This window comes from Odontesthes bonariensis, chromosome 21 (genome assembly GCF_027942865.1).
Source record: "Odontesthes bonariensis isolate fOdoBon6 chromosome 21, fOdoBon6.hap1, whole genome shotgun sequence".
Taxonomy (NCBI): Eukaryota; Metazoa; Chordata; class Actinopteri; order Atheriniformes; family Atherinopsidae; genus Odontesthes; species Odontesthes bonariensis.
Window position 1 is genome coordinate 547191 of NC_134526.1, and position 14212 is coordinate 561402.

Consider the following 14212-nt stretch of genomic DNA (forward strand, 5'->3'; position numbering starts at 1 on the left):
AAGTCGGTTCCTGCAGCAACAGAAATGTGACAAAAAGCCAAAAAGTCTTACCGTTTTTCTATGACGGAGCCGTTAGAAAGATTAATTTCAGGAAGTGTCTCAATGCTCTAACCACATCCTGCTGCTACTGAAATCACTGAGCTGAAGCTCTTTCAGCTCTGCAGTCACAATATCAATCAATGATAAAAATGTTCTTCTGGTTTTAAGAGAATAACAACAAACAACCATGTAAGAGTCAGAACATTTAACCACCACACAGATGCATGTGTGTGCAGGTGAAGATCAACAGATGGACGGATGATTTCCTCACACAAAATCAGAAACGAGAAATCATAATCAGCTCAGTCTCTGCCGGTCCAATCCTGTCCCAGCTGGCTGCACTCATCTTCTTCTGGCTGAACATCGGTCCTGATGGTCCTCAGATGGTCCTCAGAAACATCGGTCCCGATGGTCCTCAGAAACATCGGTTCAGATGGTCCTCAGAAACATCGGTCTTGATGGTCCTCAGATGGTCCTCAGAAACATTGGTTCAGATGGTCCTCAGAAACATCGGTCTTGATGGTCCTCAGAAACATTGGTTCAGATGGTCCTCAGAAACATCGGTCTTGATGGTCCTCAGATGGTCCTCAGAAACATCGGTCTTGATGGTCCTCAGAAACATTGGTTCAGATGGTCCTCAGAAACATCGGTCTTGATGGTCCTCAGAAACATCGGTCCAGATGGTCCTCAGAAACATCGGTTCAGATGGTCCTCAGAAACATCGGTCTTGTTGGTCCTCTTTAAAAGTTGGAGCTTCTTCCTTCTGTGGTGTTGACTTAAGAATCTGGGCTTTCTTTTTTCTTGAGTGATTTACACGAACTTTATCTCATCAGCTTTGGGTTAGGGTTTGGGTTAGGGTAAGGGTAAGGGTAGGGTAGGGTTTGGGTTAGGGTTAGGGAAGGGTTTGGAATTGGGTAAGGGTAGGGTTTGAGTTTGGGTTTGGGTAGGGTTAGGGTTAGGGTTAGGTGTTAGGTTTTGGGGTAGGGTTAGGTGTTAGGGTTAGGGTTTGGGTTAGGTGTTAGGGTTAGGGTTTGGAATTGGGTTAGGGTAGGGTTGGGGTTAGGGTTAGGTTAGGGTTTGGGTTAGGGTAGGGTTAGGGTTAGGGCTAGGGTAGGGGTAGGGGTAGGTTTAGGGTTAGGGCAGGGTAGGGTTTGGGTTCGGGTAGGGGTAGGGTTGGGGTTTGGGTTAGGGTAGGGTTTGGGTTTGGGTTAGGGTAGGGTAGGGTAGGGTATGGGTTAGGGTTAGGGTTTGGGCTAGGGTAGGGTTTGGGGTAGGGTAGGGTTAGGGTTTGGGTAGGGTTTGGGTGAGGGTAGGGTTTGGGTTTGGGTTTGGGTTAGGGTTTGGGTTAGGGTAGGGTTAGGGTTTGGGTAGGGTTTGGGTGAGGGTAGATTTTGGGTTAGAGTTAGGGTTTGGGCTAGGGTAGGGTTTGGGTTAGGGTAGGGTTTGGGTAGGGTTTGGGTGAGGGTAGATTTTGGGTTAGGGTTAGGGTTAGGGCTAGGGTAGGGTTTGGGTTAGGGTAGGGTTTGGGTGAGGGTAGGGTTTGGGTTAGGGTTAGGGTTTGGGTTAGGGTTAGTCAGCTCGATGTTCACAGCTTTTATTGGCTGACGCCATCAGACGCTCCCTGTTGGCTGATTCTATCAGCACCAAGTGAAAGAGAAAACCACAGAGGCTGGAAAGCTGTGGACATCACAGGGAGGGAGGGACCGACACTCATCACCACGTTTTCATCATTCTTCCATTTCAATGACATTTTATTAACAGAAACTCTTAAAATCCAGAAACATTCAAAACCAGGTTTCACAACTTTAAAAACTCATTAAAATATCATCTAAATTTTAACGTCACTCAAACACACATTTTCATCTCTTTATGTCAGCATATAAATACTGTCTGCGGACACACAGGTTCATCTTTAAACCAAATTAAGACGTTTCAGTTCAACATCTGGTCTGATTTGATGGAATAAATAAATAAAAGATGCTTTAAAAATACGTTTTCTGACCCAGCGTGCTCCTGAACTGAGATCTGGGTTCTCTAAAAGTCTGAATACCTCCCCAAACTTCCTCTGAATGTCCTGCATGTTGAAGATCCAGTGTAAACGAGGCAAAGCTGCAGGAGCTCCTCCATCCCGAGGCTCATTAAGGCTCCAGGTTTTATTATTAAGGCTCCATGTTTTATTATTAAGGCTCCATGTTTTATTATTAAGGTTCCATGTTTTATTATTAAGGCTCCATGTTTTATTATTAAGGCTCCATGTTTTATTATTAAGGCTCCATGTTTTATTATTAAGGCTCCATGTTTTATTATTAAGGCTCCATGTTTTATTATTAAGGCTCCATGTTTTATTATTAAGGCTCCATGTTTTATTATTAAGGTTCCATGTTTTATTATTAAGGCTCCATGTTTTATTATTAAGGCTCCATGTTTTATCATTAAGGCTCCATGTTTTATTATTAAGGCTCCATGTTTTATCATTAAGGCTCCATGTTTTATTATTAAGGCTCCATGTTTTATTATTAAGGCTCCATGTTTTATCATTAAGGCTTCATGTTTTATTATTAAGGCTCCATGTTTTATTATTAAGGCTCCATGTTTTATCATTAAGGCTCCATGTTTTATTATTAAGGCTCCATGTTTTATCATTAAGGCTCCATGTTTTGTCATTAAGGTTCCATGTTTTATTATTAAGGCTCCATGTTTTCTTATTAAGGTTCCATGTTTTATTATTAAGGTTCCATGTTTTATTATTAAGGTTCCATGTTTTATTATTAAGGCTCCATGTTTTATTATTAAGGCTCCATGTTTTATTATTAAGGTTCCATGTTTTATTATTAAGGCTCCATGTTTTATCATTAAGGCTCCATGTTTTATTATTAAGGCTCCATGTTTTATCATTAAGGCTCCATGTTTTATTATTAAGGCTCCATGTTTTATTATTAAGGCTCCATGTTTTATCATTAAGGCTTCATGTTTTATTATTAAGGCTCCATGTTTTATTATTAAGGCTCCATGTTTTATCATTAAGGCTCCATGTTTTATTATTAAGGCTCCATGTTTTATCATTAAGGCTCCATGTTTTATCATTAAGGCTCCATGTTTTGTCATTAAGGCTCCATGTTTTATCATTAAGGCTCCATGTTTTATCATTAAGGCTCCATGTTTATCATTAAGGCTCCATGTTTTATCATTAAGGCTCCATGTTTTATTATTAAGGCTCCATGTTTTATCATTAAGGCTCCATGTTTTGTCATTAAGGCTCCATGTTTTATTATTAAGGCTCCATGTTTTATCATTAAGGCTCCATGTTTTATCATTAAGGCTCCATGTTTTATTATTAAGGCTCCATGTTTTATTATTAAGGTTCCATGTTTTATCATTAAGGCTCCATGTTTTATCATTAAGGCTCCATGTTTTATCATTAAGGCTCCATGTTTTATTATTAAGGCTCCATGTTTTATCATTAAGGCTCCATGTTTTATTCCTGATAAGCTGAAACGTCTTTAAAGTCTCCTTTAGATGAATTGTTCTGCATCTTCTGCCTTCAGCGGCTCGTCCTCACTGCAACACAAAGGTCAGAGGTCAAATGAGTTATTATTAAATGGTCCTGCACAATAGGTTTATTGAAAGAATCTAAACTTTATATTTTTGGGAGTTGCTCATTGACTCTGTAGCGCCCCCTACGATGCTTAAAAATGGCCCACGCATTGGGGTTAGTTTCGCGTGGGACGACGAAATTCGGTACACTCATTCATCATGCCCAGACGCACAGAAAAGTCTCTTGCCGCCATGGTCCCACGTCCACAGGAAGGCGGCCATTTTGGAAGGAATGTGCATTTTGGTGCCATTTTTGACCGATTCCACGCCTTGCATATGATCGAACTCGTCCTACAGATTTAATGCTACAGACTTCAAACTTGGCCAGGTTACTCTTAAGACATGGGGGGGGAAATCATGGAGGAACTTTTCCAAACTCTGAACGGTGTGGGCGTGGCCAGGCGGTGAAAATCGTGTGATGGCGTTTGCAATATGAAAGCCTTATCATCATCGCAAAGTCATGAAACTTGGTACACACGTCCACCCTGACGACCTCGTACGTATGTAAAGGGTATCGTGTGTGGGCGGAGCAAAATGGCTCAGTGGCGCCCCCTAGAAATGTTCAAAAACCCCTCTGCATTGGGGTTATTATGCACTCAGGGTATCGTGCGTGTGGCAAAAGCTGCACAAGCTGTTCTTGAAATTTTGTGGGGGAGATGGGCGGGGCCAAATCAGGCCAGCGGAGCTGACCAATCAGAGCAAACTGTTTTTTTTCTTTAAGGCGAGACACGGCGGGCAACAACAGGGATTTTTCATGCAGTGGTCAATTTTTAGATTTTGGGCCAGTCTACTCCTTCAATATGTGTTATTTCAAAACATAAATTTAAAATGTTTATTTCATCACATTTTGTTTAATCGCGGCAGTACGTTTCGCCCAAATTTACCAAAATGAATTCCCCTATTTAAATCTTAATTTTTTTTGTATTTTTCCAGTATCAATATCTCAGCCTATGGAGCACCTACTAACACCAAACTTTCCAGTTATACAAAATTGATGTTTTTTAGGCTATGGACAGTATATTTTGATTTCCTAGAAAATGAAAGCAGATATCCTGAAATCCCTCAGTAATTTTCTTTTCATTTTGTGCGTAAACAAAATGAAAAAAAGGATTTTGCACCTGGCTTTATCACATGTTCAGATCTATCTTCCAGAAATATATGCAAATGTGCGCATATTTAATGAGATAATGCCTAATTTGCATAATTAACCTTGTAGCACCCACAGTTGCAGATATGCAACTGCCAATAAACCAAAAATATTGGTTTATTCCCACCCATTTTTACATAAAATGTAATGTAAAAAAATATTACACATGAATGTAAATAATGTATGTAAATTTAAAAAATCAAATAATGTAATGAAAATAAAAATATAAATAAAAATATAATGTAAATAATGTAAATAAATAAAAAGCTTGTTGCATATCTGCAACTGTGGGTGCTACAAGGTTAAACATGCAAATTTATAAAACTTGTAATACATTTATTTTTCATACTTGTATGAGTAATCAACTGAGGAAGTTTCATGGTGATATCTATTATTTTAAAATATTACCCCATTCACCTGTAGTGTCTCACCTTAAAGGAGGGGTCACAGGAATGTATATAGTTTATGATTACTCACCACGCTGCTGTGTTCGGGGGCAAATGTGACTCCTCTCAGCGCTCTGTCCTGAGATCCGCTGCTGCTGCCGCTCACCGAGCTCTTCCTCATGATGCCTGAAGCAGAAACACACATGTTTCAGTCACACTAACTGGTGTGTGCTGGTCTGCAGGCTGCAGTGTGTCCTCCCACCTGCAGGGGGCAGCAGCTCCAGCCTCTGCAGGCTGTTTTTGTGAGGTGCAGGATGGTTTCCTGACTTGGAGAGGCGCCGTTGGCGGTGGTTCAACATGGCAGCCGGAGGGACGATGCCGGGGGGCGGGGCTTTACCTTTCCGGTGGTAAAGCTCCTCGATCTCTCTCTTCTGATGCCCCTGTAGGTTCTGCACCTGTATCAGGTGTCTGGGAGAAGAAGGAAGAAGTCTAACGGTCAGTGTTGGAGTTAGATGATGTAAAATGGTGACATCTGCTGGCCAAATCCCTTAACTGCAGACCAATGAGATCTCAGGCCATGACAAAGCAGATTTATAGCTGTTTCATAACCTACATCTCTGATTAAACGCAGCGTGAAATGCACATCTGGATTTAAGAACAGTGTAACACCTTACTGACACAACTGGAATGTAATAAGGCCTTATTTGGGGCGGTTACATGATTTTTCATCATGTGAAATGAAGCTTTGAAACATCTCGTTGGTACACTCTGAAAAGCTGAAGCTGAGTTCAGTCTGACGTCACATTCATAGTTTTTCATCTACAAAAGGAGAATTATAATGACTCAATGAAGTATTAACAGTTACATCAATTATGTTTAATTCGTTTTTTTACTCATCATTTTCATCATATTTAGAAAACAGAACCAAACGTAGAACCTGCTGCACTCGGTAAAAGTTGTTCTGGAGTCCCAGAAAGACAGAAAGTTTCCAGAATCCACAGCAGGGGCGTCAAACTCATTTTCACCGAAGGCCACATCAGCAGAATCGCTGCCCTCAAAGGGCCAGATGTAACTTAGAAATGTAACTACTCCTTAATGTTAAATAACTCTTCATTTATTACTTATTCAAGTTACATATATTACATATTTATTTGTATAGATGTAAAACAAAAATATATTTGCTTGTTGCTCTGTTTTTATATCATTAATCCTTTTAATTTGTCAGGTTATGAAACCCACATCAACTCCATCCATCAGCCATCAAACTATCAAGTAAATAAAGAAACATAACATCAAACACAAGTTATGACATTTACTTTGTTCCAAACCTGAAATATCGAACAAAGCTAGCTTTTGTTTCCGGTTGTGGCTTTCGGGAACACATTCTGCTGCGATCGCCTTTTAATTCTCGGGCAGTTTGTTGTTTTTCTTGATGCGTAATGTCGGCACACTGAGCTCCGTGTTTGGTCTCAGAATGCCGACGTAGATCGTACTCTTTGACAACCGCCTCATAACACAGAAGACAAACCGTTTTTTCTCCTTGAAGCACAAACACGTATTTGCCTTTCGATCTTTCCCGAAACAGAAAAACTGATACAGATGTAAGGGCATCTGCATCAGTTTTTCTCTTCCTGGACAGTTTGGGATCATTATTTGATTATTTGTATTTTTCAATTCCACTTATTGGGAAAAACACATCGATTTGGAAACATTGCAGTCTAGTGGCGGGATGCCGTCACTGCGCGTAACATGATCGGCATGCATTGTGGGAAATGCAGTTTTTGATCACTGCACATTTTTGACCCAGATTCGACTATTTGATTCTGTTTGCTAAATACAAAGAAGTTGGTTGGTGAAGACTCTGAAAACCATTAATTTGGACTTTTCTGTTCAATAAAGGTTTAAATTGATCAAAAAATACAGATTTAACTTTTGTGACATTTTAGAAAACGTTAAACTTTTTTTCCATCCCAGGTGAGATGCTGATGTTTTATCAACTTTCAGATGAGCAAACGTGTTAAAGGAAATAATCTTTCTCATCTCACGGATCCACCAATCACCTTTCACGTAGCTCCAATAGCTCCTCCCACATTTCCTCGCCCTCCGATTCGTCGGAGCTGTAGGTGGCAGAGCGTCTCCGTGATTGGCTGAAGCTGCTGCCGCTCGGTCTGGGGGCGACGGCTGACCCCTCCCAGAGACCGAGACTCAATCTGCGACCCCCCGTCGTCTTCCCCGGCTGGTCTGCCGGGTTGTCATGGTAACCGGGCGGAGGGAGGGTCAACGTGCAGTTGCTGCTCTCTGATTCGCTCTCCTCTTCCGTGCTGCTTCCTGTGTCGCTCTCCGATTGGCTCTTCCTGGAAGGAGGCGGGGAGTGAGCGGTGGGCGTGACCTGGTTGAGGGGGCGGGGCTCTTGGTTACGGACAGCAGGAACAGGTTTAGAGGGCGACACTTGGAAACGACCAACAGTGAAGACCGGTTTCTTCTCTGCAAAGGAGGGAAAAAGGTCATTCAAATGTTTGTTTGTTTGTTTGTTTTGTTAAACGGTGTCATACACCAAAAAGGTGCCCAGCCCGCATGGGCTGACAGGACACACCATAAGTAATAAAAAGCAATAGTCAAAAGATTATCTCCATAATTGCTTATCCAACATATACGGTCCTCAGTAGACACCAACCCCACTCAGACATAAAGTTGGTGAGCTTCCAACACATATTGGACTAAATAAAAACCTTTTTCGCTAAACAAATATGTTAGTCTGCACTCATCAGACATAGAAAACAAATCGTGACATTCCAAGGTCAATTTAAGGAAGAGCTTAAGTCTAAATACATGGTAAAAAGGAGAGTAAAAATCAAATGAAAGCCTGGACTGTAATGCTGCGTGTACACCAAGGCCGACCTACGCTGCCTGGTAGCGGAGGTAGCTGGAGAAGCTTCGCTTGAGAATTCGCTTTGTTCGCTCGTGACGTCACATTCAGAATGTTCCATTTTTAAAGGCCCGCGGCTGTGCAGCACCCCCGCTCTTTTGAGAGGAATACGATCTTGCTTCAAACAAAAGACTTTAACATCTGGCTCTTCACTTCGGAAGACGAGCATAGTGTCAAGACCGGATAGTTTGTCTCGGAAAAGCAAGAGTCTAATATGAAGTATTACTGCCACCTGGTGGAGGCGCTTAACACGTAAAAAACACCGTCAGCATCAACCAAACGCTGTTCTTTACTCATCGTACAGACACATACTGTATCACTTTCAGCAAGCATGCCAGGCTGTACTCGGATTTTTGAGACCTATAGCAAATTCACATCAGTAACATTAAACAACATACACGTGCACGTTCTACATTAAAATTAATTGAATAAATACGTAGGAACTAGAAACCAAAGTTTACACGTCTGTTTCCGCGAACCCGGCGGATTGTCGGACCCCTACAATCTGTGGATTGTCATTGGTTTTCGCCGAACTGCGTCGTAGCTCATTACCATAATGTTAGCTTGAGTTTAATCGCTGGAATTCGCTCTGGTAGCGCAGTTCGCTCACCCTCCATAGAGAAATAATGATTTCCGGCGCTCAGGTAGCGTAGGTCGCTCTTGGTGTACACAAGGCATAAGGGTCCTGGTTTCTGCGGCTCTGGAGGTAAAGGGGTCATTTTTCAATCCACAGGTTGCTGGTTGGAACCCCAACTTCCCCAGTCTCCATGTCAAAGTGTCCTCGGAGAAGATACTGAAACCTGAACTGCCCCGATGAGTTCCTCATATGTCATTTTGGGACGAAGTGAGTGAATGTTCCCGGGTCAGTTGGTTGTCACTGTGAGTAATGATCGGGGTTAAAGAGATGGACAGAACCAAATTAACCAGAGGTCTGTACCACAAAGTAGGGTCAACATTTACCAATTATCTTCTGGTTATCTGGTTTAACTGTGCCTAACACGCTGGTTATCACCTCTGTAGGTCAACCAGGTGTTTAGACTCTGGATACAGGACAGCAACCGACCAATCAGAATGATTTATTTCTCTCAGACTGAAAGTAAAACAAAGCAGGAAGATATCGAAGAAAATTCGAGATTGGGCATCAGTGACAATGGGCCGATCCATATTGGATTCATGGAGACCTGCAGATGTATCACCATCTTCCTATTCAAAACATCCACATTTTTATCCATGAAGACAGGAATTTTTTTATAACTTGCATATTTTACGTTGCAACAATATTTTTAGTTTATCAACATAGAAAAGTTGGTTTTAAAGATTGGAAATGATCCATGCTCATAAGTCTCAGGTACAAATGTTAGTTGCTCAAATTTAATGTCACTTTCTGTACTGATTGTTGTTTCATTATCAATAATAGTGACAACGTTTTTATGCAGACAATGTAGCTGTATATGAATTAAATGCCTGTTATGAAGAAACTGCTCTGTATGTGTTACTGTCCGACAGGTGCGTCTTACCTTCAGGTGTCGGAGAGGACAGAGGAGGAGACACCTGCAAACGAGAACATGCATTACATTTAATAAACACATGTCCTAATGGACCTGATGCCTTTATCCAAATATTACTTCAAGTTTTGAACATCACTCAAGCTTCAGTTCAGTCAGAAACTCTGGTGTCAGCATTAAGAGCTAAGTCTGTTGACATCGGCTATGCTTCTGAGGACTCTGAATGGAAGCTGATTTGTGATAGCTCTCAGTCTTTCTCCTATAATAGCCGGCACAAAATTTTACAGTTCAACCTCAACGCCTTCACAAAATAAGTAGTAGCTATTCAGAATACTGTCCTGGGTGTAAGACGGAAAAAGGGACCCTTCTGCAAATGTTCTGGACATGTAGTTGTCTGGAACAATACTGGAGGTCTATCTTAAACAATATTAAAGGAATTGTGGGGGTGGACATCCCAACCAACCCGAGACTGACGCTACTGGGGGACGTCTCAGTTTCACCAATCAATGTGAGGGACAAAATTCGCTTTATCAGACTGGCTCTAATTGCAGCGAATAAATGTATAGCCATTCGCTGGAAAAGTGGGGAGCCCCCTGGTGTTTCCTTGTGGCTTAAAGAGCTCTCATCATACTTACCCTCAGAAAAGATTATGTTTAATCTCAGGAAAAAAAACTCTGCTTTTTGATAAATGCTGGGGAAGCTTTGCGGCCTTTTTGCAAAAGAGCACTTCTCTTAATTGTGATGGCCATGATTAGACCTAGGCACTTAAAGTCTTTCATTATGTACAGGCTACTGCAGAACTTATCCTGCAAGTATATCTATGTCGTGTACCCCTTTTTTTTTCCTTTTTAAACCTTAAATTTGATTTATTTATCATTTAGCTTATGTCTTTTTCTTGTTGTGACTATTATGGATGTGAATGCTGTTGTGTTGCAGTATTGTTTATACCGATTGTATGTGTGTGTGTGTGGGGGGGGGGGAGTAAAATTTCAAATATCAATAAACATATTGTTAGGAAAAAAAAGAGCTAACTCTGATTATGGCACAGAGTCCAAGTAAAACCGGTCCAGAAGTCCAGAGTCAGTGTGAGTTAGGTGTGTTAGGGGGGGTGTTGTTCTCTGAGGACATTCTGCCCTGCTCTGATAGCACCTGGGTAGCAGGTTCCACCTCCATGGAACCAGCAGTGGGAACAGTCTGGACTGAGACTGTCTTGTTTGTCGGGGTGGTAGAATGAGAACGAACCAGACGAGGTTCCTGAGAGGAACTTAGAGGTCCAGAAGGAGCATCAGCCTGTAGGACTGAGTTTAAACAGCTGCTGAAGACCCAGAGGTCTCTCTGTAGGCAGCATCAGGGATTTGATCTGATTCAGGCAGCCATCATTGGGACAATGAGGTTAGTCACAGACACGAAGAGCTTTATTTTAGAACGCTGCTGCTGGAGTTTTAACCCGGACTAAGAGATCTGAACACATCACAGCAGCTTTAACATCTTTACTCTGGCTTCCAGTCAGTCTACATACATCATACATTCTGTGATATGTTCAGAGAATATAAAGCCAGCAGAGCTCTTAGATCCAAGGACTCAGGTCAGCTGGTCCAGTCCAGAGTCCAGACTAAACATGGAGAAGCAGCATTTAGCTGTTATGCTGCCAACAAGTGGAACAAACTGCCAGTGGAGATTAAACTTTCACCAAATGGAGACATTTTTAAATCCAGGTTAAAAACATTTCTGTTCTCATGCACGCTATCTTTGAACTTATCTGGACTGTTGCTTGTTTTTAATCATTTTAATTATTTTATTTGTTTCTCTTTATATTCTTTTATGTATTTTTTTAATGCTTCTTGCACTCCCTGCTGCAATGCTTTTATTTTATGTAAAGCACTTTGGATTGTTTGTACATGAAATGTGCTATATAAATGAATTTGATTTGATTTGATTTGATTTGAATGGGCCAAAGGTGTGAGTGTGTCTGTCTCTGTGTTATTCCTAAGATGAACGGGCGCCCTGTCCAGGTGTACCACACCTCTCACCCAATGGCAGCTGGGATAGGATCCGGAGCCCCACATGACCGATGGATTGATTTGCTAAAAAGATCAAAAGATTTCTCACAGAGATGTTTATTTAAAGGTGGTGTGCCTTCATCCTGGTGCTATCTCTGATTCCTGAACATTTCCAGGAATTTATGCTTATATCACAGTCCTCTTTGTTAAATGGAATTAAACTAACATTGATTCAAGAATGTAGTTAAAGCTTGATTAAGACCTTGACACAGCACAATGAAAACAGCATAAAATTAAACACCTTCAAAAATCTGTTCATTATTAGGATCTCAATAAGGTTCCACTAAATGTCCTCTTGGTTTATGAGTAGCACTCAAATTAAAACTTAAGTAAACTGATCACAGAAAGCGTCACAGAAAAGATAGAAAAGACAATGTCTCTGTATGTCTTACTTTGGTGTGAGGAGTTGATTGAGGTGAAAAGGAGGTGGAGGAAGTAGAGGAGTCAGAGAGATCTCTTTTGTGATTGGGAGTACTGGTCAGAATGGGAAGAGAGACACTCTCTGAACCTGTGAATCAGTCAAAAACATGATCAGAACTCAGGTTAATTCAGGTGTGATGTCACTATGATTTCAGCAGGAACTCACCACGACGAGGTGGAGGTGATCCGACCTTCAACTGGGCTGGACTGTGGTGCTGGAAGAAATTAACAAAAAAATGTATGCTGCAGCTTCTAATCCTAAATGTTATCCCATATATGACGAATACTTCCTCAACAGATGTATGAATATTAATGTTCTAAGTCCCTAACTTGTCTACAGAAACCAATTGTCTACCAACCCCCTACCCGACAACAGAAACCAGGTTCCTCCAACCCCCTACCCTACTACAGAAACCCGGTTACTCCAACTCCCCACGCTACTATAGAAACCGGGTTCCTCCAACCCCCTACCCTACTACAGTAACTGGGTTCCTCCAACTCCCTACCCTACTACAGAAACCGGGTCACTCCAACCCCCTACCCTACTACAGTAACAGGGTTCCTCCAACCCCCTACCCTACTACAGTAACCGGGTTCCTCTAACCCCCTACCCTACTACAGAAACCGGGTTCCTCCAACCCCCTACCCTACTACAGAAACCGGGTTCCTCCAACCCCCTACCCTACTACAGTAACCGGGTTCCTCCAACCCCCTACCCTACTACAGAAACCGGGTTCCTCCAACCCCCTACCCTACTACAGAAACCGGGTTCCTCCAACCCCCTACCCTACTACAGAAACCAGGTTCCTCCAACCCCCTACCCTACTACAGTAACCGGGTTCCTCCAACCCCCTACCCTACTACAGAAACCGGGTTCCTCCAACCCCCTACCCTACTACAGAAACCGGGTTCCTCCAACCCCCTACCCTACTACAGAAACCAGGTTCCTCCAACCCCCTACCCTACTACAGAAACCAGGGTTCCTCCAACCCCCTACCCTACTACAGTAACCGGGTTCCTCCAACCCCCTACCCTACTACAGAAACCAGGTTCCTCCAACCCCCTACCCTACTACAGTAACCGGGTTCCTCCAACCCCCTACCCTACTACAGTAACCGGGTTCCTCCAACCCCCTACCCTACTACAGAAACCGGGTTCCTCCAACCCCCTACCCTACTACAGTAACCGGGTTCCTCCAACCCCCTACCCTACTACAGAAACCGGGTTCCTCCAACCCCCTACCCTACTACAGAAACCGGGTTCCTCCAACCCCCTACCCTACTACAGAAACCAGGTTCCTCCAACCCCCTACCCTACTACAGAAACCAGGTTCCTCCAACCCCCTACCCTACTACAGAAACCGGGTTCCTCCAACCCCCTACCCTACTACAGAAACCGGGTTCCTCCAACCCCCTACCCTACTACAGAAACCAGGTTCCTCCAACCCCCTACCCTACTACAGAAACCGGGTTCCTCCAACCCCCTACCCTACTACAGAAACCGGGTTCCTCCAACCCCCTACCCTACTGCAGTAACCAGGTTCCTCCAACCCCCTACCCTACTACAGAAACCAGGTTCCTCCAACCCCCTACCCTACTACAGTAACCGGGTTCCTCCAACCCCCTACCCTACTACAGTAACCGGGTTCCTCCAACCCCCTACCCTACTACAGAAACCGGGTTCCTCCAACCCCCTACCCTACTACAGTAACCGGGTTCCTCCAACCCCCTACCCTACTACAGAAACCGGGTTCCTCCAACCCCCTACCCTACTACAGAAACCGGGTTCCTCCAACCCCCTACCCTACTACAGAAACCGGGTTCCTCCAACCCCCTACCCTACTACAGTAACTGGGTTCCTCCAACCCCCTACCCTACTACAGAAACCAGGTTCCTCCAACCCCCTACCCTACTACAGTAACCGGGTTCCTCCAACCCCCTACCCTACTACAGAAACCGGGTTCCTCCAACCCCCTACCCTACTACAGAAACCGGGTTCCTCCAACCCCCTACCCTACTACAGAAACCGGGTTCCTCCAACCCCCTACCCTACTACAGAAACCAGGTTCCTCCAACCCCCTACCCTACTACAGTAACTGGGTTCCTCCAACCCCCTACCCTACTACAGAAACCAGG

At 43.1% G+C, this 14212-nt stretch overlaps 1 protein-coding gene across 3 annotated transcripts in view; it reads right to left on the minus strand.

Annotated features, from left to right (window-relative positions):
- Positions 1 to 2775: 2775 nt before the first annotated feature.
- Positions 2776 to 14212, minus strand: part of LOC142370904 (serine/threonine-protein kinase WNK4-like) — a 30952-nt gene continuing 19515 nt past the window's right edge. For 2 of the 3 annotated variants that reach the window (XM_075453430.1, XM_075453428.1), the window contains exons 18-24: positions 12244 to 12292; positions 12050 to 12165; positions 9610 to 9643; positions 7227 to 7650; positions 5429 to 5634; positions 5258 to 5352; positions 2776 to 3597 (exon numbers count right to left, since the gene is read on the minus strand). In XM_075453430.1, the coding sequence (XP_075309545.1) occupies positions 3595 to 3597; positions 5258 to 5352; positions 5429 to 5634; positions 7227 to 7650; positions 9610 to 9643; positions 12050 to 12165; positions 12244 to 12292 (927 nt within the window). In that variant the 3' untranslated portion in view covers positions 2776 to 3594. Of the gene's footprint in view, positions 3598 to 5257; positions 5353 to 5428; positions 5635 to 7226; positions 7652 to 9609; positions 9644 to 12049; positions 12166 to 12243; positions 12293 to 14212 lie in introns of all 3 variants that reach the window. The other variant, XM_075453429.1, reaches the window with a different exon arrangement.